This window comes from Tachysurus vachellii, chromosome 11, assembly GCF_030014155.1.
Source record: "Tachysurus vachellii isolate PV-2020 chromosome 11, HZAU_Pvac_v1, whole genome shotgun sequence".
NCBI lineage: Eukaryota > Metazoa > Chordata > Actinopteri > Siluriformes > Bagridae > Tachysurus > Tachysurus vachellii.
The window spans coordinates 15,107,878-15,135,864 of record NC_083470.1 but is presented as its reverse complement, the minus strand read 5'-3'; the positions used below and the strand labels follow the sequence as shown (position 1 = coordinate 15,135,864).

At 39.2% G+C, this 27,987-nt stretch overlaps 1 protein-coding gene across 2 annotated transcripts; it reads right to left on the bottom strand.

Annotated features, from left to right (window-relative positions):
• Nucleotides 1–421: 421 nt before the first annotated feature.
• mtmr3 (myotubularin related protein 3) lies at nucleotides 422–27,959 on the bottom strand. 2 transcript variants are annotated; one of them, XM_060881247.1, is made up of 17 exons: nucleotides 27,796–27,959; nucleotides 17,879–17,995; nucleotides 16,088–16,170; nucleotides 13,847–14,004; nucleotides 13,373–13,469; nucleotides 12,991–13,104; nucleotides 12,594–12,796; nucleotides 12,376–12,507; nucleotides 12,035–12,146; nucleotides 10,143–10,338; nucleotides 9,183–9,368; nucleotides 8,798–8,968; nucleotides 8,448–8,593; nucleotides 5,994–7,326; nucleotides 5,711–5,821; nucleotides 5,156–5,244; nucleotides 422–1,608 (listed from the first exon to the last, which is right to left on the bottom strand). In XM_060881247.1, exons 1-17 carry the CDS (start codon nucleotides 27,895–27,897, stop codon nucleotides 1,437–1,439), a joined length of 3,522 nt encoding a protein of 1,173 aa, XP_060737230.1. In that variant the 5' UTR covers nucleotides 27,898–27,959; the 3' UTR covers nucleotides 422–1,436. The 2 variants fall into 2 exon arrangements, with proteins under 2 accessions (XP_060737230.1, XP_060737231.1); XM_060881248.1 differs by lacking the exon at nucleotides 422–1,608 and having other exon boundaries at nucleotides 5,171–5,244; nucleotides 5,649–5,821.
• Between the last annotated feature and the right edge of the window lie 28 nt (nucleotides 27,960–27,987).

The following is a 27,987-nucleotide window of genomic DNA, read 5'->3' as shown; positions in this document are numbered from 1 at the left end:
CACCACACACCTCTTCTCATATAACACTGATTATCATGTGGCAGCTCAACTGTTAAAACTGACGATCACAACAAATAAAACGTCAATAATAACATTTGTGAGAAACCAAATGGTCATCAGGGAGGAACATCAGGGTGCAGCATTTTACACTTTTACTCTTTTTCCTCCTGTCTTGTATTTTGGTGATTTCTTGGAGGACAAAAAAGTAAAAAAAATAAATACTTTAGAACCACAATATATAATATAATATAATATGCCACAATTATTGCTTCCGGTGACTGTTTGTGAGCCATTATTAAGAGATTCTATACAATTTATTTTTCCTTAAATGCTTTATATTTCATATATATTATTTGATTTGTTATGCATTGTGTTACAAATAGCTATTAGTGAACAAGTGGCAAACAAGCACAAGACAGTATGCTGCCAGAATTAGGTAAACGGTATTACCACTTTATTTAAATAAGTATTTAAATGTTAAAACATGTCCATAACAGAAGTACACACATGTTACACGTCTCTTCAGCTGGTATTACTTGGCAGAAAATGAGTAACTGCTGTAAAAGGACATCTGGACTGAAACAGATAATCAGGGTTAAGTTTTCCAGTCTGCATGGTGACAATCACCTACCAAACAGGAGTGGATTGATGTGTAACGTCAAAATATGTTAAAATTCTAATTAAGGAACAGAACTGTATATAAACACCAGGAAGGCTAAAAATATTTGGTCAAAGACCTCACCAAAAAGCATCTATAGAGGTGTCTGGTAGTTGAGAACATTTAATTTATAAAGAGCAGCAATAAATGAACAGGTAGAGCAAAGCTACCAAAAAGCATCTATAGAGGTGTCTGGTAGTTGAGAACATTTAACTTATAAAGAGCAGCAATAAATGAACAGGTAGAGCAAAGCTAGGTATAATAGAACCAAACCTTGTTTCACTCAAAAAGCAGCAAACTCTCTCAGCACTGAAAACCATGTGTTTGTAAGATGAATACACAAATAAAACACCTTCATTTTTTCAGTTTAACTGACCACCCCAAGACATCCCTCTGTGAAGCCTGAGGGGATTTACTTTCTATACCCAAGGGAAAGGGAACACAAAACAAACCACCATTTCAGCAGAACCAGAGTCAAGAGTCCCTGACTTCAGAGATGTCTAGCTGTTCACTAAACCTCTGTGTGTGTGTCAGCTATCCAAGCCAGCAGTCAGGCACATGAATGTGCCACCCAAAGTGCTTTAAATATTCTTAGAAAAATCCGTAGAGACCTTGCTTAAAGACACTTTTCACTCCATAAACAGACCTATTTCCTCTTCCGATGAAGAAGATGCACAAAAAAAGGTAAGGAAATTACAGTTTCTTCCTGCTATACCAAAAAACAAGTGTTCAGAAACTGTAGCTGCTGTACATGTCCAGGCAATGTGCTGGGAAGTGCTTAGTTGGAGCTGGCCGTGATGGATTTGTCAAACTCTAGATCCAGAGGAGGAGGAGAGGACCGCAGGCTGTTGTAGCATGTCTTACACACACGGCTTGGTTCAAACAAATGCTGACTTGGCACAGGAATGTTCTGATCACAGCAGCTGGCACAAAACACATTACCACAGTTCCTGTAGAGGGCAACAAAGAGAGAATTTGAGAGGATGAAAAAGACAAAGAATTAGCAAACAGACAGAGAACGACATGAGTAAATTAATTATTCTCAATTACATTTAATTACACCTGCTGTATATGCTGTAAAACAATTGGGTTAAATTATGTTTCAATTATATGCAAGACATTTTGTAAAAAGAACATTCAGTAGAGTCAAGTGTACAGTCCCCTCTGACAGTATTGAAAAGGCAGTCTTATATATAGCAGATAAGTGTGTTCACATCAATTGCATGATTTCTTTTTTTTTTAAACATGAATGAAAAGTTACACAGTGTGAAGCCTGATTGTCATACAAAATCAATAAAGTGCTGAATAAAAAAGCTGAAAATAAGGGGCTGGTGTTTCATGATTAAATTTATTATGTAACTTTGAGAGTCTATTTCACATAGTTATCATTGTGCAAGAATATAAACCTAGGAATTTTCTGTTTTTGAAAAACAAATTTCACATTCCTTGATTAATGTTAATATTAAATCATTCAAATGTAAAATGAGCCCTGATACTTAGTCCAACTATGTTATGACTAGCTGATTAACTTTTGAAACCAAATAAAAAACCTTTAGAACCACATAATATAATATAATATAAAATAATATAATATAATATAAGTTTCAGCTTATGTTTCCTAATATTAAATCTAGGTCTGTTTTGTGGCAGACCACCCAATTAGGTGAGCAAATGTATAGGAGCAGACATTCATTCATTCATTCATTCATTCATTCATCTTCTACCGCTTATCCGAACTACCTCGGGTCACGGGGAGCCTGTGCCTATCTCAGGCTTCATCGGGCATCAAGGCAGGATACACCCTGGACGGAGTGCCAACCCATCGCAGGGCACACACACACACACTCATTCACTCACGCAATCACACACTAGGGACAATTTTCCAGAGATGCCAAATCAACCTACCATGCATGTCTTTGGACCGGGGGAGGAAACCGGAGTACCCGGAGGAAACCCCCGAGGCACGGGGAGAACATGCAAACTCCACACACACAAGGTGGAGGCGGGAATCTCTAGTCTTTGGGAAGGTTTATTCTTTTTAACAAAAAATGAACACTTCACAGGCAAAATCCAGGGCTCAAACCAACAGTAGACATTCAGGACTATTGACTTAAACATTTAAACAGTAAATCTAATAGAGCAACAACAAACTACCGTCAGTCAATCACCAAAATTTGTTATCATTTGGAAGGTGGATTTGATTAATGAAATGTGTGATGTTCCAGGTTGTTTCCAGGAAAAATCCAGCATAAACCAGCATGAATTCCATGCTGGTCCAGGCTGGTTTTTACTGGTTCATGCTGGTATAGTGCTGGTATAGCTGGGTGGCCAGCATAGTCATGGTGTTATCAAGCAAAACGGGGCTGGTGTAGCTGGTTAACCAGTATGATCTTGCTGGAATGAGCTTTATGGGAACAAGCTTTATTTTTGCTTGTGTATGTTTCTTTGTAACACATTAATATAAGATTAAAACATGATATATTGGAATATATTTAATTATAGGTGTGCTATTTCTTTTGCTCCCTATTTGGAATAAATAACTGAAATAACAAAGCTCAAAAAGCTTTGACATTTAACAAATCGTCATTTAACAAAAACATTTAAAAATCGTTCATTAGGGATTAAAGTGTCTCCACAAATTAAATATAGTAATACCAATAAATGTTGACTTCCCGGGCTCCATGAGGGAAGCAGCATATAAATCATACAGAATGATGGTTTTTGAAAGATATATATATATATATCCATTTGTCTCAATTAAGAAGTAGTTAAGTTGTTTGTTGGTTTTTTAGTAAAGCGGTAATGTGAAGAGATATTACCCAGCATCAGCGTTGTAATTGATGTAATTCAGAAAAACAGAGCAAAAATTTTTTTTTCCTGAAAAATTATCTCATAATTTTGAGATAATTGAGTCGTTAATTCAGAAAAACAGAGCAAAAAATATTTTTCCTGAAAAATTCTCATAATTTTGAGATAATTAAGTCGTTAACTCAGAAAAACAGAGCAAAAAAATTTTTTTCCTGAAAAATTCTCATAATTCTGAGATAATTAAGTCGTTGATTCAGAAAAACAGAGCAAAAAAAATCTTTTTTCCTGAAAAATTCTCATAATTCTGAGATAATTAAGTCGTTAATTCAGAAAAACAGAGATTTTTTTTACTCAAGTGAATGCAATACGCTTCCGTATAAATCTCATTTCTCAGTTGAAAGCTGATGTATCGTCTCATATTCATCTTTTCCTGTCAAATCCAAATGTTTTTTTTTTCAGTGTAAAACAAAGAATCGGCCTTGCTGTTTCAGTAATTTCAGAGGGGAACGTAGTTCACCACATGCAAATTTACCATAAACATATTTTAGGTTATTTAATCTTTATCAAGGAGGAGACGGTGCAAAAACAGCTCTCAAATCTCTGTGAGTGTAAGTTCACTCATTAAAAACCAATCACAAATATCCACCTACTCCAAATATCAAAACAAATATACATGCAGTCTCCACACAGTACACACAACATGTACTTTCAGACCTCTCCATTGTCTTGTTTGGGACTACAAGTAATTAAACAACAGTAAATTTATGGGCTAAATGACTCGTGTGATATTAGAAACTTTTTCATTTTATACTGATTTTCTAATCAAGTTGTAATTCCAGCTATATCATTTGATTCATCAGATGTCTGTTAATATCTTTTTTGGGGAATTCTATACAACACAAACCCAAAAATGTTCAAAAAGTTCCATTACTTAATCTACTTTTTGAAATGTAAGTGAAATGTAAGTGAAAAGAAGAGAACTGCAGACATCCTAATCTCTAAAGCAATTCCCTGCTGAAATTTATGTGCAAGAATTCCAATGCTCAGCTTCAGCTTTCAGAGTGACAGAAAGGGCATTTTCACTCTTAAATGTCATGAGATTAAAAGGACAGTAAAGAGGTAATGAGAGGGAGAGAGAGTGGGTATCTTTTTTTTCTCACCAGGCCACCTCCATACACTCCTTGTTTCTGTTATAGGAAAAGAGGGAAAATGAGGAATTGCTAAAAGGCATTTTAGTTGTTGCAATCTTTTTGGGGATCAAAAACCATAAATTCTCTCGTAATCAAAATTTGCAGAAACTTCCAGTAACTTGTTCAGTGGAATTTTGCTTTGTAGCCAATAAACATTACATGTAGTCACTGCAGCTATTTTTTACATATTGCAGTAACTTTACAACATAGTTTACATGTTTTGTTTTTATTTAAGAGGTGGGGTGTTTTATTCAGCTGTGATTACACTGAAGTACACACTGAGTGCAGAATGAATGACTAACTGATAAACTCAGGTTTCATTTTAGCTTCTTCCTGAATATATTTGCCTGCCGATAAACCATAACTAAGGCAATTTGACATCTTATGGATAAAATGAGGTTAAATCAGTTGACTCTGCTAAAATAAAAACTGCACATAAAGATTAACCTGAGAACATCTTACACACCCAGGACAGTGGAAATCTTAAGCTTATGTATACCTGCAATGGTGCTTCCTAGTGACCAGCCAAAATCCTCTCTCACAGCCATAACACTGTGCAGCCAGATGATCAGGATACCACCGGGTCATCTGCAAAATTATTATCATGTATTTTTTGCATGTTTTTTTTTTATTTCATTGTTATAGGTAATGCAAGAATAAGTAGATAATTTAAGATAGCAAGTGAAATCACACACTTCTATTTATTATCAAATAATTCTACAAAATAATTTTATCACAAACTGTAATTTTCGTTGATTGCTGTACCCATATGTTCTCAATGAGTTCTCATTTCACACCACAATTTGTAACTGACCATAATTACTAGTCAGAAGGTACATACAAAAAAAAGACTAAATGTAGTCTAAATTAAACAGTTTTTCAAACACATTTACAGAAACAAGGAATATTAATTTCCTCCAAAAATATCTGTTTTCTCCAAAAATCTGGCATTTTACTGAAATGATTGTTTAGCTAAGCACAACAATTCTAACCTTTTTAAGCTTCTACAGAAATATTGAAATACAGCACAAAAATTCATCATAAAGTCTACTGCCTCAGTGTCTTGTCGGTCCACTTGCTCCCAGTTGATCTCTGAGAAGAGTTCTGTGCTGCAGTGTGACAGACAGTTTGGGTCCAGGTTAATGTCAGAATCTGCAAATGAGGTCTAACAAAGAAAAGAGAAGTGAAAATGGTAAAGAAATGAGCAAAGAACAACTTGGTCTTTGCAAAATAAATAGCACAATGGCACTACAATATATGTGATACCTGAATCCAGCTTGAACCAGAATAAACCTTCAGGATAATCCCCTTAATTTGATTTAAAAAAAAAAGCTCACCATTTCATCTCCTAGGTCACCACTGAGGCAGCGCTGGGTTGTGGTGGGATGCCGGCTCTGCAGCTGGCTCCACAGCTCTTGCACCTGCCTTTTGAGTGTCTCAACTTCAAGCTGGTGACCAGCCTCTATCTGGCACAGGCGCTGCTGCATGACATCTGTGTGCAGGGTGAGGCCATCATCATCAAGATGGCTGGGGCCTGAATGCATGCAGCCTTGAGCAGAGGAGCTGCTGATGGGTTCAGAGGTATCACCATTACACATGGAGTGGAGGCGTTTAGCAGAAGTGAAAGAAAGAGGTAGGCCACCGAGGGATGGGTGCTTGCTGGTTCCATTTAGCATTCTGGAAGTACTTTCTGGCTCAATATCTGACTCTGGGCATGTGGGTTCGGTTTTAGGCTGTGCAGAAATGGGTACAAGAGAGTCTGATTGGATGCCCAAATCTTCAGTGAGGGTTTCTGTAGAGCTTTCCAAGACAGAAAGAAATTTCTCAGCCACCTCTGTAACAGGCCTGGTAGTTTCTGGAACCGGACAGAGAACTTGTTGCTCGTTATTAAACTCTTCTCCATAGCCATTTCTGAAATTGTTGATGTCAGTGGGTAGAGCGCAAGTAAGACTAAAACTGCTATGAAGATTTCGGGCCTCATTTGCTGTGCATTCGTTTAAAACATCTTCCAGGATCTGGACTGATTCCTTGTTCTCAGTGGCTTTATCTAAGGCATGAAGTGACTGAACCACGGAATCACATGATTTCTCAATCACCTCAGAAGGTTGACACTGAACATCACTGAATTTTGTCTCATTTGGACTTTCAACATTGTCATCTTCAGCATAATCACCTTTAGGCACCTCAAAGCCACTGGAAACACCATTTTTCTCAACCACAGTCAAATCAGTATCAGTGATGTATTGATTCTCAGTATCACTGGAAATAACATGATTGTTAACATGCTCTGCTTTAGCATCTCTGAGGCTGTCTGCAGCAGCCTCTTGCAAAACATTTTCTATCTGTCCCATTGCCATGTCCACTGAAAGCTCAGCCTCCACTCCCTCCCCTAATGGCAACCTTATACAGTTGACATCTTGAGAAGACTTCTCTGTCCCCCTATCCAATGTAGCTATATTAAGTCCAGCCACCAACTGGCCATTCGGCCATTCCTCTGTGTCCTGCAGCATGGTGCCATCAGGTCCTGTCTTTATGTTGCGTTCCAGTGATCTGCAATGCTCTTGCCACTTCTCATTCAGACTGGTGTCGCTGGAACGTCTGTTAAACAGCAGAGAATTTCCAGCTTCACATGCACTGGGCAAGTTATCAAAAGATCGGGTTTTGGGATGCCTGTTCATGGAACACAAAAAAATTTTGTTCAAATGGCTTGCACCTAGTGATTACACATTGTGACATCATTGCATTAAACAAAGCAATGATGTCCAACAATATAGCAGTAGAGTAATTTCCATCTTTCTATTTTGCTAAGAAAAAATTAAGAAATTGAAGCCTATAAATATAATATACATACACAGGATCAAGCCATGATATTAAAAACACCTGCTTAATATATTGTAGCACCCCCTTGAGCAGCCACAACAGCCCTGACCCATGCATGGACTTCTTAATACCTCTGAAGGTGTGTTGTAATAAGGCAAATCAAACTGTTCAGGAAACTTGCATGATTTCATAAATGGCTCAGCTACTGTCTGGTTTGGAAAATGCACCATATCGGATCACAAGTCCCTGCAGCAGATAGTGAGGACAGCTGAAAAGATCATTGGAGTCTCTCTTCCCTCTATAGTGGACATTTACACAACATGCTGCATCCATCAAGCCAACAGCATTGTGGATGACTCCACACACCCCTCACACACACTCTTCATCCTCCTGCCCTCTGGAAAAATGTACCGAAGCTTTCGGGCCCGCATGACTGTGTAACAGTTTCTTTCCACAAGCCATCAGACTCCTTAATAACTTTACTGAGCACAACACACACATGCACATCAACTGTATGAACTGCACAGACCTACACCAAATACACACTCTTCCAATATACATTTATCAAATTGTTTACATGCTGTTGTGCACACTGTTTTTGCTCTTTGCACATGTTGTCTCACATTTCAGTTGAATGCTGTTTTGCACAATACACTACAATACCTCATGTAACTGCTGCTATAATACTGTGTTCATTCCAGTTATTCTGGATATATTTACACTTGTCAGCGCTGTTTTTGTTTATTGTCTTTTGTGTATTGTCTTTTGTCCTGCACTGTCTTTTTGTCTTGTCACAGATGTACTTTATGTGGCTAGGATTACTTACTAAGTCCTTAGCTCTGTCTTTGTTTTATGTAGCACCATGGTCTGGAGAAACATCTCATTTCACTGTGTACTGCAACAGCTATATATGGTTGAAATGACAATAAAAGCTTCTTGATTTGACTTGACTTGGTGGCTTCTGGGCTCACCTGACTAGAGGCTGGTCTTCAGGGTTGGCACCAGACAGATGGTAGGAAACACATGATTCATTGTAGGGTGTTGTGGGAGATGAGCTAGGCAGGTAAACTGCACTCCACAGCATCAGGTTACGCACATGGTACACAGGATACAAAACCTTATGAAATCAGACAGTAAAAAAAAGATGGCAGGAAATAGGATTAATTAAGAACATTCTTACAAGATCACAAACCAAATGAAAGGTCGAGAGAATGAAGTGAATTTAAAAACATTGATTAAATGAATTACAAATGATCATGACTGATACATAAGGATACTTTAGGGACAAAATGAGTGCTAAGAAAGGGCTGTAAGGACACACCATCTCTGACTGTGATGAATAGAGCATGTTTTTGAAGGAGCAGTTAGCTGGGTGTAGCAGAGACCACACAGAACAAGTTCTCTCTTGGATGTGTTGGTCTTCTCTTTCCTTCTTACTGTTACACAGGAACGTGCCAAACAAACACGAGTATGTGTGCTGCACCAGCTTCACCTAAAACACACCCACACAAAACATTTTAGCATATCGCATTCAATTTAACATTCAATTCAATTTAAAGAGACTTCTGTCTGTGAAGTGTGTGAACTGAGAGGCAGACCTATAATTCATTTAAATGGAACAGAGTGACTGCTGCCTGGCAACAAATGAATTTATTTTTTTCATTCAGTCTAACTAAATTTGTAATTACTGACAGCATGAAAATTACCAAAAAGGCCTCATTGAACTCAAATGAGCAGGGGAACTGTCTCTGGAGCTGGTGCACACAGTCCAGCCATTGCAGGAACACTGGACATCGCTCATTCAGATCCTCTGCATTCTCTCCATGTCCGCAGCGGTCAGCAAACTTATGACCAAAGTCAAGCCATTCCATCTCTACCAAGACTTGAAAACCCTATGTATTCAGAAGTCAGATGTTTTTAAAGCAATGATACTACATACAACTCATTTTGTAGCATTTTTTGATGTTAACAAACATGTTTGCATCAAGTATATTAGTCTTTCACCATACAAAGAAAACAATCTAACAATATTTGTTGCAACATACTGTATGCCGTTTGCAAATAGAGCCATTTCAAGAACACACTCAATCCCCTTATGATCTGTCTATTTAAACTATGTGTGGCAGCATAAAAAAATTACATGGTGAGATTTTAGACTACTATATAGAATTAGGTGTCTGATTTGCACGTCAACCATAAGTAATATGATAACATTCAGTCTGTAACAAGTCTGGTGACACCAAAAATAAGAAGTGAGAAAATATCATGAACACAAAGATTTCATACCAATTTCACTGAGTGATTTTCTAAAGGCAAACAGAACTTGCTGAACTAATGTCCATTAATTGAATATACAATAAGACAAAGTGTTGCCCCAAAATAAGATTAACAATTTGTTAACTCTTTGGTTATCTGAATAAATATTTAGGCAAAAGGCATATGACCATTGCATATCCTATTTGAAAGGAGTCAGCCACAAAGGATACTGCTAAAATGAACGTACTAAAATTTTATTTTTATCTTTTAAGTAAAATCCTGGAAAGTCAGGATTTAAAACAATATTTTACCTATGATTTAAGATTTACAAGACCCCCTTCAAGATAACTTAAAAAATGCACATCTACAACAATGTGTCCCTTTCTTCTTCTAGGAATGACTAAGCTCACCTCTATTGTGCGATAGTAAGGATCCAACAGGAGTTTGGACAGTGCCACTATCTGTGGTGTACGATCCCAGCCGTCTGAGCAATGCACCAACACGGGTCTGTGGTCACGATCCACAGCGTTCACCACTAACAGAGCGGCCTTCAGAAGAAGAGACAAGTGCTGCAGCCACTTAGTGCTCTCCAGAGCAGACAGCCAGCTAAAGACACAAAGAACCACACTAAAAACCTATACATAATATGGCCAAAAGTATGTGGACACCTAGCTGTTACACCCATATGTGGGCTTTCCTCCCATTTTGCCACAAAAGTGGAAGTACAGAAATGTATAGAATGTTGTTGTATGTAGCATTTCCCTTCACTGAAAGTACAGGGCCTGGCCTAAGCCCGTTTCCCTGTGCACAAAGTGATGTCCACAAATTCATAGTTTGTACAGAGGCCTGACCTTAAGCCCACATAACACCTTTGGGACAAATTCTTTTGCCAGTTATGTGCCTCATCTGACATCAATTCCTGACCTCTCTACTGCAGTAAAGGCTAAGTCCCCACAAACCCACTGTAAAAGCTAGTGGAATGCGTTCCTACAGGAGTGGAAGTTATAACACTAACAGGGAACTAAATCTGGAATGGGATGTTGAAAAGAACATATTTCAGTCAAGTCCACTTTGTAAATGAAGGTTATTGCGGGCATACAGTTAGTGTTGGCGGGATGGTTATGTTCTGGGAGAATTTTCCCACGCCCCTGTCCGCGCGCCTGCATGGACGGGGTAGGGAGGCAGCGCTGGGGAATGAATAGACCCCCGTTACAGCTCAGAATCAGAACCAGAATTGCGCGAGGTGCGCATAGCTTGTTAAAGTTTTTTTTTTTGTTTTTGTTTTTTTTTTTTTTTAGTTTTTTTTTTTTAATTTAAATATATGAATGAAAAAAAAGGGGGTGGGGAGAGAAGGAAAACGTGAAGAATTTAATCAGCACTGGCGACGGGTTCTGGCGGAGGAGTCGGGGACGGAGGAGGGTGTGGAATTGCACAGGATTGCGAGGATTTAAAGGAGGGGAAATTAAGGGAGTCATGCCGGATTGGCGCGCCTCATAGACAGCTGATTAGCAGCTGATGTGGCTTACTACATGGCTTGCCTGAACTAACACAATGCTTGATGGCTATGATAGTCAGGTGTCCATACAATGTACATTATGGGCACTTCTACAGAGAGAAATTGCTTCATCCAATTGCCTACTAGAGTTTACCCTACAATTTATGAGTACAAAGGTTTGGGATTTTTATTTTACAATTCATCACCCATATACAATTACTCTAATAACTGGTTATCTAAATAAGGGGATGTAAGGCATGATATAAGGCAACAGAATACTATATGCAATGTAAAATTAAATACAATAATAAAACTAAAAAGATGCACTTTATTACCATTCACTATACTATCATTTCAAGCCTGTTCAGGGCTATATTTCCTGTGCCTGTGGGTTTGAATGTGAAGAATAGAATTATAGAAGTGAAGAAGGGAAACCTGATGAAGCAATGGGAAACAGAGGAAAAATGTGTTTGTAGGGAAAATGAAACATGATGTGACTATAATAAAAACAATAATTAAACAAACTGAAAGAAGTGGCAGTACTGATGGTTAAAAAAAACCTTTTAAGTGTTATTATATCAAATACAAAAAAATTACAATGGCAGCTATTCTTTAATAGTAAACAAACTACTGAACAAGCAAATGAACATACAAAAATTACAACTGTTTAATAATGTTACATACAAATGATTAAGATTATGGTTTGGATATCTTATCTTAAGCTTCCATCACAAACAGCAAATATCATAGCTGCACAATCTAAAAATTCTACGAGATCATCCCAAGTTTGGAAACAGAAAGACTTACTTGGCTGGGTCAGGCATCTGAGCACAAAGGAATCGCAGAGACTGGAAACTCTTGCGAATGGTATGGATGTTAGCCATGCCCATGAAGAGCACTTCACAGTTAGGGTAGTATTCTAAAGGATGACAAGAACATAAAGCAGTAAGCAATTAGGTTTCGAGGAGCCAAAGAACAGGACTGGGAAAATATACTTCTGCTTCCACTTGCCAGGAGGAAAAAAACATGAATTTATCATGCCCACTCGTGCAGCATCAACACATACATGCAGCATTAAGCATTGCTGGGTTTCTGCATATTGCATATGCTATATTAGGTAAAATCCTGAACAGAGGCTTTATTTTTACCTGGACACTCACAGCCTCCTCCTTTGGCTCTGTTGGCCACTGCAGCAGCATAAGACCTGGCATCCAAAATCAGGAGCTTATGAGGTTGGATGGCCAAGGAATCCACCTCTGAACCGTTTGTCATGGAGGAGTCTAAAGCACAAAAATGGAGTATGGGAAAATAATTTCAGGCAGCAAGGTATTTGCTTGCACTGAAATAGAAATGCTGTGAAACTTACTAAATTCAACATCTGAGAGACCAGGCTCATTTTGGTAGTCATAGAAGTATGAGCGATTTCTGAATGTTTTGGTTGAGCTGCTGTCCATGAAACATGCTCTGGCAATAGATTGTATCAGGTGCTCATCATCTGCATTCCTCCAGCCCCACCAGCTCACCTCTGGCTGGCTGCAGCGGGCTATCACTGTTCCTGTACTCTGGTGCCTGCAGGTTGTGCAAATATCACACCAAAATATTTGAGACCTCACAACAGTGTAGCTGAGGACATTTTAGAGATGTATGGAAACTTCAGTGAGAAATACCCATTGGATTTGTATGACTTTATGTACACATGTACATATTCACATGTTCAATGAGGGTGACATTAAGTGGGAGACAATGCTGAAGTGTAGACCAACCTGTAGACCACAGCTGGAAACCTTTTCCAGGAGCGAAAGGCTGCCACATTCTCCAGCTCTTTATCAGTGATCCAGGCTGGTACAACAACTAGCTGCGGGTAACTGGAACACAGTCTGGTAGCATCAGACAGAAAACACTGTTACCAGAAATTAAAATTGTGCTGAATGACATCTGCAGTAACTCTGCCCTGAAGTACAATGCTTCATCCATACTTAAATACAACAATGTTTCTGTGCCATAAGAAGAAATCCAATATTAATAACATAATAGAAAGCAATACACATGGTGATCGTTAAAACCTTACTAAGGTTGTGTGAAATGGGATGGGCAGAGTATCAGATGTGAGGAATCACATCAAATTTCTGAGAATGAACAACTCACTTGTAATTATCATTGATCTCTGATATCCTCCACACATTCTGAGTGTCAAAGCCCATTCGTTTGACTTCACTGTGAAACTGAAAGATAACATGATCTCCTAGTGAAGAGAAAAGCAATTTAACCAGTGACAAAAGTATATAGCAGAAGGAAAGGGCAAAGATGCAATTCAAAACAAAATATGTAAATGCTAGGGAACAGCATCTTAAAAATATGAAAGGTACCATGGGATTCTTTTTTTTTTCTAAACTCAATCTAATATTTTTCTGTTTTTCACTGATACTAGCTGCAACATATCAGCAGATACAAGTGACACATTGGATCAAGTAAATCAGGCAATTATTATTTGTTTTGTGATAATAAGAACATACAGTGTAATCTTAATAATTCATCTTTGTTTCATGTATATGAATTTTGTAAATTACAAATATACTACAGTAAAGCAAGGTGATGAAAACTGGGAGCTGGGGACAGTACCCGGCCTGCAAGGCTGCTCCTTCTCACTGCTGTAAGAGTCCATACACCAGGCGTGGAAAGCAAAAGAGAAAAGCTCCTCCAGGTGAGAGGGAGGCTGTGTCACTAAGGAAAGCCTCTTTAACCACTTCTGACACTGTTCAAATGTGGAGAACTTACACCTGTAGTCAAACATAATGCTCAATTCACACATTGAATGAAAAAAGCTATATACAAAAAAACTGATCTACTCAAATAATTAGTGTGTATAGTCAGGTGTTATTTGTTGAAATTATTTTTTATTTAGATGCCTACCATATTCATAATGCTGCCTTTTTCACATTCCAAAAAACTAATTTTGAAATAAACCTCATCTGGGTTCCCTTTTATACATAACTGTGTACTATACCGTATGGTCAAAAAGTGCAATTTGTTTAACCAGGAAATATGGTTACATAAAGGATAAATGAAATAAATGAAAATTTATTGTAAATTATCAACTATTCACTGATGGGGACTTGAATGCTGAACTGTGGCAATTGCACTCCTAATGCCATCACAGCAATTGTCCTAAAGCAGTTAAAAAAATGCCATTTTCATGACTTCTAAGTTATACCATCCACAGTAAGCTTAGGCTGGTTGAATAATGAAGTTAATAAGTGTGAATAATCATGGCAGAGTCATGGGATTGCAGCTAAGTGTAATTATGATGAGTACAGAAATTAATTTTTTTAATCTAATTATGTAATTTATATCCTTTGTTAAAAGGAAATAGAAACCAGTCTGCTCAATATGCCAGACTTTACTGTCGCATTTTAAATCTTCAAATATTGATCACCAGTTCACCTCATTCCATGTGGGTCGGGAATTTCCCAAAAGGCAGTGAACTTCGCAAGTACAATGTAAACACAATGAAATGTCAGTCAGAGAACCAACCTCAGCTTTTTCAATCAATTTAACAGCCATTAAGGGACAGTCACATTAGCATCATATCAGCTGGCATGGAACATTGCTCATTGCTCATCTAAAAAGATGTACAGTGATGGAGAGTTTGCATTGATCTTAAAGTAACACTGATGAATGTTGTTGACAAAGATAATCTGTAATTATTAGGGTTGCTAAGGGACAGAAAATTTCCGGTAAATTTCCAGAAACTTTCCATGGGAACTTCATTTGGAGAATTTTGGAAATATTCCAAGTTGGAAGCATAGAAGAAAACTGATTAGCAGAGAGGATAAAAGAAAGAGCAGATAGACATACGTGCAATAGACATTGCCGGTGTGACAGCCATGTTGGTATCAGTGTAAAACTGAGAGTTTCTTTTGTTATTTCTCTGTATTACCCATGAAGAACATTTGGCTGCACTTGGACCACATTATGAAACCTCAAAATTGTTCATTTTAAACACACACATGCTCTCAATCTCACACCATTCAAAAATCTAATCTGAACTTGATGAAGATCTTTCATCTAATCTTTCTTCACTGTACTGTGGGTTGGCTTACAAAAGGTGATGTGCTTTCCAGTTTTTCTGAGCAAGGGAAATCAAAGCATTACTCCAACTGACACGTGAAAGAATTACTTCAAGTATCCACAAATGAATTACAAGCCAGACCTCAAAAGGTTTGTGGATACCAAGGACTGCTAGGTGTCCTACAATTATACGTTATGTAATTAGACCTATAGGTTATTGTAAGATATTCTTGTTTGCACATCTGTTGTGTGGCTAAAGCAAATGATTCAGTACCCATTGAGCATGACTTCACACTGCAGATGGACATTGACCCAAAGTGTACTTGACCCTAAGACATTTTTTAAGACAGAGAAGTGGAATGTTCTGCAGAACTGCAATGGCCAATTCACCGGACCTGATTCCAACAGAGTGGCATTTCTCTTGATGAAGTCAAATAGCCCAAGAACCTCAAACTCAAGATAGATTGCAGTTGAGGCCTGGCAGAGCACCACTATGTAAGAAACTGTGCATGTGATGATGTCTATGTGTTACAGACTTCAGACAGTCATTCGCCTTAAAAATTACTTAAAAAGTCTTTAAAAATGACAATATTATTTATGATTATTTTAGTTTGTCCAATTATTTTTGGTGCCTTAAAAGGAGTGAAAACATATAGACATATAGAACACTAAATTATTTAACCCACTTGGATGTTCATAGCCTCAAATTAAAGCTGAAAGTCTGCACTTGGAGAGCAAATTCATTGTTTAATTTCACCTCCAATATTGCAAACAGCTAATGTACTCCCTGACCTTATGACCTTGCAATCCTTGCATGTGATATGAAGCTGGAACATGTCCCGACATTCCACAATTTCTAATAGCTGCAGAGGAACCTGTGAAAGAGAGATTATAAGATTATAAGGGGTAATTGGATTAAAAAGAAATTATGATTTGAAGAAAAAAAAACTGTCTAGGATAGCTAAAGCTTTCTATCAAAAGGATTTCATTCAACATTTTTAAAATGACAAACCATAAAGCCTATTATTAGTTGTGCATAGTCTGGTCACCAAACTTTGTAGAGTTGATGACAAAACACAATGCAACTGTAGAAAATAGCTGAACCTCTAAATGCTGTATTCCAGGTTTAATTCTGGTCAAATGGTATTTCATGCATCACATTCTTTATATAATATTGTATAAAGCCATGTTACAGGTTATCGTGTCAATTCAGTGCCTTTAAGTTAAACAACAGTAAAAGCAACGGTTTATTAAAATAAAATCAGTAGAAGACAAAGAATAGAACAAGTGTGTTAAAATGAAATAAGGGTTTACATACTCAAAGTCTCCATGAAAAAAATGGCAAAATTACATTTTAATCATATATTCAGCTTTAAAGAAGTCACTTTCTATACTGGCTTTCTTTCACATTAGAATGTAAAGCAACTGAAAAAATTAATTAAACACAACACAAAAATAAAAAACCAATTGCTTTAAAAGTCAATTATTTCTCTAAGATAGAAGTATGCTGTAATTTATTTATTAATTAGTATTATCATTTATGTAATTCGTTTTTTTCCTGCATCATTTGTAACATAATCAACAACAACTAGGAATGCCATCATTAATCAGGTTACTTTTGGCAGTTTGCAGCCTTCTATGCTTTGGTATGTCTCATTAATCTTCAATTAAATCCAAACACTGAACATTTGTGCTCTGCTGCTGCTGTGTCTTCCTGTATCAATGTATGCACAATGAATGTTGTACGTACACCACATTGTGTGGTATCAGTTTTTGGTATTATTACAAGTATGAAGACCAGATCCTGAGCACTGTATCAGATCAAAAGACAAATGAATAGTATTCAGACCACCTCCAAAATTTTGTTATATTGTAGCCTGATACTACAATCGTTTAAATTAATTTTTTCCCCTCATTAATCTACACTCAGGACTCTGTAATGACAAAGTGAAAACTAAATTCTAGAAATGTTTGCAAATATATGAAAAAGGAAAAATTCTACAAGCCACATATGTATTCAGACTCTTTGTTGCTGAGTTGTTTCTACACATTGAGTTCCACCAGTGGTAAATTAAATTGATTGGACATGATTTGGAAAGGCACACCTCTTTATAAAAAGCCTCACATCTGACAATGCATAACAGAGGAAAAACCAAGCCATGAGGTCATACAATATTTGGCCAGTAAAAACCTTTAAAGACACAATTTATTTATACAATACAATGATTAGTTGAATTAAAAGAGAATACTCTTTTGTGTTATCAACTATTCCTGCAATATTAATGTAGGAATTAAAAAGATTGATAGATTTAATTATGAAATTAAGTATGAATTGTCCTTCAGGTTGTAGGTTCATGGATTAAAGGTTAGTTGTATTCTAGCTACATAACAGTATCTCTTTAACCAAAGATGGCATGCACAAGTCATTTCTGTTGACTTACAGAAGTGTCCAAAGTGTCTCTGAATGACTCACAAATATAGAGCACAGTCAAATTTGCTTTATTCCTCCCCCTGACTGCCGAGTATCATCTGTCCCTGTGAAAGAAAAGATAAGGAGCTCTGGCTGTCAAACCACACACTTACATTGACTATAGACTCTTTGAACTTGACATGTAGGCGGTAGCTGGACATGGCGATAACTGCATCCTCTGCCCTCCCCACATACTTTGTAAACTCTCCATGCAGCTCTGGGAAAGGCACCTGCAACAAAAGTAAACTATTACAGCATAATATTAAATATAGTCATCTCCAAAATTATTGGTATAATAAAGAGGCAAAGAACATGTGGTAGGGTCTTGGCAAAGAACATGTGGTAAGGAAAAATCTCACACTGAACATATCAGAGAAATCTACCACATAACTGAAGTAAATTTAAGAAAAATAGAAAACCAGAAGTCACAATTCCAGGGATAAAGGATCTCTATTGTGAATAACAATGTACTTTTTTATCAGCCATGACCCAGCTGTAGCTCCAGAGGTAGCCACATCTTTTAGTAAAAATGTCATGGTAAGTCATGGAGTCTTTGATGGCATGTATCATAGCAAGGTTCCTTTAAAAGAAAAACAGCTTGCATCATAACTCACATGTTCTTTTCTGTACAACCATCTGACCACAGGGACGGCACCAGTCAAACTTACAGAAGGGTCTAGCAAACTCCAAGAACTTATGTCTGTGGTTAGATTAAATAAATCCTGTAACTCTAACCCACATTTTCTGTATCTCTCGTGTCTATACTGAATGTATAAAGTTTGTACCCTTGGTATACTTACTTTTGGTATTTGAATATATATTGTTATGAACAGTATTTGTTTGTGGAGCTAACACAAGTATCTCAGTGTGTAATTTCTGGGTTACAACTGTGCAAATGTGAAATAAAGGACTTCATATTTACTTCATATTTATAACCTACTAAAACAAAAAGTGGCAATCTAACAAAAAATCTAACAATCTTTAAAAAAAAAATCTATACAGTGGGAAAAAATCCTATTGAGAAAGATCAACTTATACAAAAAAACGATAACAGAACTATATTATGTGTTCAGACTTAGCCAAACTCACTAAACAGAGCTTCACTGTGCAGACGTACATTGCCGCAAAGCATCATTCAAATGCCACCAAAGATATTTTTAGGCAAAGAAGTGGAATGCTCTGCAATGGCAATGCAAAGTCAGTTAACTGACCTGATTCTAACTGAGCAGCATTTCAAATGCTGAATATGACTGAAGGGAAAATGCCCCAAGCATGAAATGAAATTGCAGTAATAGAAGCCTGGCAGAGCGTCACCACAGAAAAAAACAGCACCTGCTGATATATATGGGTTCTAGCAGTCATTGACTGTAAAAGATCTGCAAACAAGAACTAAATTTTTAATGAAATTATTATATTAGGCAGTTCAATTACTTTTGGTCCTTTAAAAGCAGGGGGAGACACGTGTGAATGTCCAAATATTTACAACCAATAACATTAAGTAGAACAAAATCTTAATTGTTCATTTTACTGTACAGCATAGTTCACTTAAAAATGAGACTCCCACCTGTAGTTCTTCCTCCTCAAGGATAGGGGGCTTTCTTGGAAAAATCTGAAAGGCCTGGACAGACTCCAGACTCTGCTGTCCCTCCTCCTCCTACCAGAGAAAACAGTGCTTAGGAAAAAAGAGAAATGCCATGCACTTTGTGCAAAGATGATAACTTAATATCTGGCAATACACATTTTCTACATTACACAAACAAATGAGGTGGTTTTCAAAAATTACACAAACTATTACACAAAAAAATACACTCATTAACAATACTGTTATTACTGAGTTAAATTAAAAATACATATCACTAGGTTGTAGGGAATAAAAGAAATCTGCTAGAGTATGAGCAATTTCATTCCATCTAACATTATAATGCAATTCAAAATGATCATAAACGTCGAACAATAACAGGTGATAGATCAAGTAGATCAAGATAAAGTGTATTTCCCTTTCGATACTCCAGTCATACTGCGTATTGAGAAAAGCTCCTTTTTTCCTCAATACTGAAGCCTTTTTCAATAACGCAGTGCAACTGCACTGCCATTGGTTTAATCTGTAAACTTTTTTAAACCAATGACGGCGCTGCGTAGCTGCGCGAGCCTGTGGCGATGCAGCGCGCCAAAGCCCGCTAAAAACGGGCGGGGCGTATAGCTATATAAGCAGGCAAATTCGGCAGAGGAAATCAGATCTTACTCCTTCAGCGACGACTTCACTTCGCTGAATTTCCTCTGAACGCCTTCGCTGGATTTTCGCCGTTGAATAGGTACCGCAGCGGACCAGCTGAGACCACCGACCGCTTGCAGTGCCGGCGCTCTTTAGACAGCCGCTTCTTGCGCCATTCTCGGGCTGCCGGCTTCCTGCTTGCAGCCGCTTCTCAGCGATCTCCTGCCGCCATCCGGCGATCACAAAAAGAGCTTTCCAGCGGTTTTCACCGCTCTAAAAGAGCCTTTCCAAAAACGCCGTTTTAACGGCGGCGGCCATGCCGCGTCACAACTGTGGCACATGCAGAGTCCCTCTGCACGACAATGACGGCCATGAGGAGTGCGTTTCCTGCCTGGGTAAATCCCACGCTGAAACTGCACTCACTGAGTCCTCATGCTGCTTCTGTGAGAGCATGAGTCTCGCCTCTCTGCGCTCGCGGATTGCTTTCTTTAATGAAAGTGACCCCGCCCCTCACGCCCCCCGACGCCAAAGCTGGGATGGATGCCGAGCTTCTCCGCATCCTCTCCAGAGCTGTCGAAGATCTCCATCTGGACACTATCCAGCCCCTTGTCACGCGGGCCGAGGCCTGGCAGGCCATCCCCGGAGTTTCCAAGTGGGTGTTGGGGATAATAAAATACGACTACTCACTGCAGTTCGCCCGGATTTTCGCGGGGTGATTCCCACTTTGGTAGAGCCGGACGACGCCCAGGTCCTCCGCACCGAAGTGCTGACGCTGTTGAGGAAGGGAGCCATAGAGATGGTTCCTCCCTCAGAAAGCGGGTCGGGGTTCTACAGCCGTTATTTCCTTGTCCCCAAGAAAGATGCCGGTCTCAGACCCATCTTAGACCTCAGACTCCTGAACCTCTCCCTCATGAAACGGAAGTTCAGGATGTTGACACTGAAGCAGATCCTCACGCAGATTTGCCCCGAGGACTGGATCTTCTCGCTGGATCTGAAAGACGCTTACTTTCACATCCAGATAGCCCCACATCACAGACGATTCTTGAGATTCGCGTTCGAGGGTGTGGCTTACCAATATGCAGTCCTTCCCTTTGGGCTGTCTCTAGCTCCACGCACTTTCACGAAGTGCATGAACGAGGCACTTTCCCCTCTGAGACAGATGGGAATCCGCATTCTGAACTATCTCGACGACTGGCTCATTCTAGCCCAGTTGCGAACCGAGCTAGACCACCACAGATCCGTGCTCCTGAGCCACTTAGAGTGCCTAGGACTCAATTTTGCTCAATTTTTGCCAAGAGCTCACTGCTCCCCAGCCAACGTATTATGTTCCTGGGAGTGGTTTTCGACTCAGTCTGCATGAGGGCGGTCATATCACCAGAGCGCGCTCTGGTACTTCAGCAGCTCGCGGCCTCTGTCAGGAACAAAGCCTGTTTCCCTCTGAAGTTCTTTCAGAGGATGCTAGGGCTGATGGCTTCCGCCTCCCCAGTTTTACAGCTTGGCCTCCTACGAATGCGGCCCCTTCAATACTGGCTGAAACTCCGGGTCCCACCTCACGCTTGGCCGCACGGCCGCTACATGCTGGCAAAGCACCTCTTGGAATGGGCATTACCCAGGTTGCAATCGCTCAAGGCGACACACATACCTGGCAAGTCGAATCTGGGAGCAGACATGCTTTCGCGGAGCAACGTCCCCTCGGACGAGTGGATGCTCCATCCCCAGACGGTTCTCAAAATCTGGGAGATTTTCGGGAAGGCAGAGGTCGACCTCTTCGCCTCAGAAAGCAACTCTCATTGCCGAACTTATTTTTCAAAGGACACAGATGCGCTGGCCCACAACTGGCCCAGCCTCCTTCTTTATGCTTTTCCCCCGATCGCTCTGGTCCCTCAGGTCATCAGATGAGTCAGGGAAGACAGGCACAGAGTCCTCCTGGTGGCCCCACTCTGGAGGAGCCAAGTTTGGTCCTCGGAGCTATTCAGGCTTTCCATGAAAGCCCCATGGCCGATCCCCCTGAGGCGGGACCTCCTCTCTCAGGCGAACAGGACAATCTGGCACCCGCAGCCAGAACTCTGGGCTCTGCACGTATGGTCCCTCGATGGGAGCCTCTGAGCCTCCCCAAGCACGTGCTGCATACCATTGCTCAGGCGAGGGCCCCGTCTACGAGACGCCTCTACGCCCAGAAATGGTCAGTCTTCGTTGACTGGTGCTCCGCACGGAACGAAGACCCTGTTGAGTGTGACGTATCTCTGATACTGTCATTTCTCCAAGAGCGTCTGGACAAAGGTCTCACCCCTTCCACGCTCAAGGTGTACGTAGCAGCCATCGCAGCATTTCATGCTCCTATTGCTGGCCAATCAGTGGGTCGAAACGGCCTCATTGTGCGTTTCCTGAGAGGTGCTAGGCGGTTGAAGCCCCCACGTCCTCTCACCACTCCCACTTGGGACCTTCACACGGTCCTTGAAGCGCTCAAAGGACCTCCCTTTGAACCGCTGCGGTCAGCTGGCTTTCGGCCCCTAACGCTCAAAACCACTCTGCTACTTGCTCTAGCATCGGTCAAGTGTGTTGGCGATTTGCAGGCACTCTCGGTGAGCCCTGCATGCCTTGAGTTTGGGCCCAATGACTCAAAGGTCATTTTAAAACCCAGGCACGGCTACGTACCTAAAGTGCTCTCAACGCCATTTAGAGCGCAGGTAGTTTCTCTCTCGGCTCTGCCTCTGTTGTCAGGTGAGCAAGAGCTGAATTTACTCTGCCCAGTGAGGGCTTTGAGTGTATACACTGAGCGGTCACAGCCGTTCAGGCAATCTGACCAGCTTTTTGTCTGCTTTGGTGGCCGCACCAAGGGGTCTTCGGTCTCAAAGCAACGCCTCTCGCGTTGGATAGTCGACGCTATCGCTCTATGTTACTCTTCTATGGGTCTTGAGTGCCCCATAGGAGTAAGAGCCCACTCCACTAGAGGGATGGCCTCTTAATGGGCCTGGTCTGGTGGTGTCTCTATCAAGGACATCTGTAAGGCGGCCAGTTGGTCCTCGCCGTCCACTTTTGTCAGATTCTATAACCTGGACATCCCGACCTTGCACGCTCGGGTTCTTTCGGTTTGATACGACATCCTCTTCAGGCTCCGTCATCCGTCATCATACCACCTCCGGGGAGCTTGCTCCCTCTTAGCAGTGTTGCGTCAAGGGTTCGACGGCTCCGGCCCTCTCACTTATCCTCTGGGCCCCAGGGTGTTCAAGATAAGTCTTATCGTTCCCTACCGTGGCACGGCGCGGTTGAATTCGTTCCCCATACGCAGTATGAGTGGAGTATCGAAAGGGAACGTACTCGGTTACGAACGTAACCTCGGTTCCCTGAGATACGGAACGAGTACTGCGCTATATGCCGTGCCACGAGGCTGCGGCTTCAGTGTCGTCGCTTCAGTCGTATGACCTGATTTCCTCTGGCAATTTGCCTGCTTATATAGCTATACGCCCCGCCCCTTTTTAGCGGCCTTTGGCGCGCTGCATCGCCACAGGCTCGCGCAGCTACGCAGTGCCATCATTGATTTAAAAAAGTTTACAGATTAAACCAATGGCAGTGCAGTTGCACTGCGTTATTGAAAAAGGCTTCAGTATTGAGGAAAAAAGGAGCTTTTCCCCATACGCAGTACTCGTTCCGTATCTCAGGGAACCGAGGTTACGTTCGTAACCGAGTACGTTTTCCCTTATTGTAAAGATGTTCCATTAATAATTTTATTTAGGGGAACTGTCATTAAAGGTCTTTATGTCATCAATCATCAATGTCACATGTAAAATGTTGCATTTAGTTAAATATAATGTGAGCTCAGGCATTCTAAGATCTGTTGTGAATGGTGGATCATGTGAAATGAGGAGCAGTAGTGGATTACAGGCTGTTTCAGTATTATTATTTGTTCTGAGATCACAGTCCTTGTGTTTCCCACACATGATTCTAAAAGACTCTGATTCTCTACTCTCCGCTGATGAACACCATTTTTCCCAAGTTATTTCCGCAGTTGGCATTCCACATAGTGACAGAAAAGAGGAAGACATAAGTGAAGGATCTTGTTTTTGCTTTACCATGATCCCAGATGAAGGAGTATGGGTCACTGTTGTTGGCTTTTGACTGAAATCTGTCACTCCTCCAATTTTCTTGCAGCTATGACACAGGATAGGAGATCTAGGCCTGAAAATACAGTTTTAATACAGAGAACGCAGAATCAAAACAGAAACAGCATATTTTATAGATATACAGATATCTATAGGCTTGTGCAATGTTGTCCCTGCTAAAAAAATAACGCTGCTCCATGTTTTTGAACATATGCATCATTTAATTCTACATATATTGTGAAAGAAAGAGATCAAGAGTTCAAATCAACTGTCCAAATCATTCCAGATTAGGGTTGCAAAGGGGCGGAAAGTTTCCGGTAAATTTCCGGGAAACTTTCCACGGGAACTTAATCTGGGGAATTTTGGGAATCATCCAAATTGGAAACTTTATGGGAATTTATGGAAATTTATGGGAATTTATGGGAATTTACAGGAATTTATGGGAATTATTTGGAAATATAGGGAAATTTATATAAACTATATCATATACAAACATAAATAAACATTTTGTTTGGTCATAAGCAGACATGCATGCAAGGTAATACAAATTTTAAAAATGACGTCTTGACTGATTTAATTGTAAGTAGAACTTTAATTGATTCTTTCATTGAGTAACACAAAAGCATAATAAACTTAATAATTGTAATAAACATATTTCCCTATGATTGCTGTAAATGAAAACATCCCCCACCCTTGCCCTTCAAAAAAAGTCCCAATCAAAATGTAAAATGAAGCATTTTTTCTCAAGCTTATTAGGTCTCTGCTTCTGTGGTAGTCAAGGCCTGGAAAATGGAGGTGAACCTCCCCCCTTAAGTGATATATGGAGGATTTTTTTTTTTTATTTCATGGGGGAGTGAGTGTGTGGGGGAGGGTCATCAAATTATCTGTGAATGTGGTAACACTCCTAATTTACTGCTTATTAAGAGTTACTAAGGTAGTTATTAAGTTTAGGTATTGGGTACAATTAAGAATGTAGAATAAGGTAATGCAGAACAAGGCATTAATATGTGCTTAATAAATACTAATAAATAGCCAATATTAAAGCAACAAGTTAAATGACCCTAAAATAAAGTGTTACTGGCATGTTATGAAAGAATGCAAGTACATGCAGGGGGTTTGGCCTCAATGGCCAGCCAGTAAGCAGTGTGCTGTGTGCAAGTGACCGAGGAATGCAGGGTACAAATTCAACTTAAATTGCATTAAATCTTGTTGTTTTAAACAAAATTATGCTGCAAGATTTTTTTAACTACATTTAAGTTCCTTGTTATAGGCAACTCTGCATTTTTTTTAAATTTTTAAATATATTTCCATATATTCCCGTTATTTCCCATATATTCCCTTTAATTCCCATTAATTGGAAAGTCTTACAGCCTTGAAAATTCCTGGAATTTTGCAACCCTATTCCAGATTCATATTTGGCCCTTAAGAGGTGTAAATGACTTTGGCAGATTTGAGTGATATAAAATTATCTAAATAAACATCACTCGATAATACGGCAGCGTATATTGTGTAGGATGATAAAATTGTTATTTTTAACAAAACTTATATCTGATTTAATAATTAAAGAGGAAAAACACACCAAGCACTAGTTATTTATAATTTCTGTATCTGATTTAACAAAACTGGCAAACTGCTGGACTCTTCAGTGATGGAAGGTCACACATAGCATTATGACACTGAAATATGGGGATAAAAGGAGAATGTATACAAACTGCATAAATAAACAGACACAAATATTAATCTGTACAGTTTCTATAATTTCTCTTTTTACTCTCCAGACAATCCAGGGCGAGAAGGACTAGCTTGTGATGGGAGTGAAAACATCACACAGTATAAAACATTTATACAGACATCAAATTTTGCTACTGTTCACGTCAATTATTGTTCAGCTCATTTACAATCAGCATGCATGTGCTACCAAAGGTTTCCAACAACATTCCAAGTTTAACATTTGCACTTTATTATCATGTTGCAAAGATAAAATAATTTAATCTAAGGTACTCAGTCGTTCTTTAAAAAAACAAAAACGATAATTTATGTTGTATAAATGTTACTTTATTATTCTTGAGTCTTCACCAAATATCATTTCTTTTTATGTCACAGTAAAGACATTTAAAAATGATATTTGAGAATCACTTTTAATATCTTAACAAGGGAAAACAACTGTTATAAAAAGAGGGAATTATTCCAATGGAACATTTCTTTGGCCCTGTGGAGCTCCACTAAATCATATGCTAGGAAGAAAACAAGTATTCACTGTCCAATAAAAACTCTCCATTCTGTAAACTCTGTGAATGTCTGACATCTAATAAAAGATGTCTACCACAAGCACACATCTAACCACAGCTAGTGTATGTATGTAACTTTTCCCCCAACAGAACAGAAAAGAAATCACGTTGGGTACTGATGTGTAGGGTTGTTATGTTGCCAGAATCAGGGGTATACATGGTATTATCAGACAATTACCTCACCATGACTTCAAAATATTTATTAGAATGTGTTTCCATCTAGTACCTTTTACTTGTTTACTGTTTTTTAATCGAATCAAGTTCCTTAGTACAGTTATTTCCAGCCCTTTTGTGTACAGCTGCATCAACAGCTCTCTCTAGACCCCCAACTTCCATTTCTTCTATTAGGAGACATCATATTCATTTCCATTAGGATGATCAGCAAGTTCATATAGGTTTGATGGTCAGGGTTTCTGCATGTTTTAATAGGATGTATATATGAAAATGAATGCTGAGTCAAATATACAGTACAGTAGGAGTTCATGTTGATTATTTGTTCCAGCAGTAGCCTTCTATAATATAGTCATTAATAAAGTTCACAGTCATAATCCATTTTTGCTACAGCAATTTACAGAAGCAAAAACTAATTATTGAGCAAATCAGTGTACATTACAATAATAAGATGTATGGAATACGTTGATATAATAAAAACGGTTAAGATTTGAGAAAATGTTACTATAGGTAAAGTGAAAATACTGAACGAGGCGGTTTATATGTTATAAGCAACTCAATAACTATATTATCAACCAAACAGTTAAAAAAAACTCTGTAAATCTTATTTAAAATTTGTTTAGATAGCAATGTAGTGTTTGTCGCAGAGATTTTCTGATGCACTTATCTGACCAACTGTATAACAAATCCTAACAGTTCAAGTGTGCAGTCACTGAGCAGCCAAACAACACAAAATAACATCATATTATAATTTCTAAGAGTCTAAAAACGTCTACTTGATGTTTTATGAAAAAATTAGGAATTGTAAAAAACTACGACTTACTACATCAAGCAACAAACGTATTTAAAAATCCAAAGAGCAGCAGAAACAAAACCAGTCGATAAACACTAGTCATTATGCTGACACACAGTTAAACATATTGGACTCAGTCTGTTATGCAGCTGTGTGTCTGTTTGCTGTTGTGTAGCTTATGTAGTGTACACTAAAATTACCTTCTATACCTTTCCGTATAGCATTTCAGAAGTTTGCCAAACTACCTTTTTGTTTTGCTGTCGTCTAAACGACTGCTATTTTCTAGTTTACAGTCTGCAGCAGGCTCTATAGCAACCACCGCACAGTTAGCTGGGCTAGTGAAGCTAAGTGGTACTGTTGTTGTTGTTGTTGTTGTTGTTGTTGTTGTTGTTGTTGCTGGTGGTGTTGACCGAAGGCCACAATCCCAAAACACACCGAGTAAAAGCAGTACAATTGGTACACCAACCTTTTGGGAGTCTCGTATATTTCCTTCTTCTAAAAAGGCACAAAACAGAATGAACAATAACTGAACTGGTAGATTAAGCCTCGTATCCGTTTGAAGGTTCATCCCACTACATAGTCATCACTGCATCTCCACCACAAGTCCCGTACCGTGACGTCACGACCTACCGTGCGGTCGCTTTCTCTCACTTCCGGG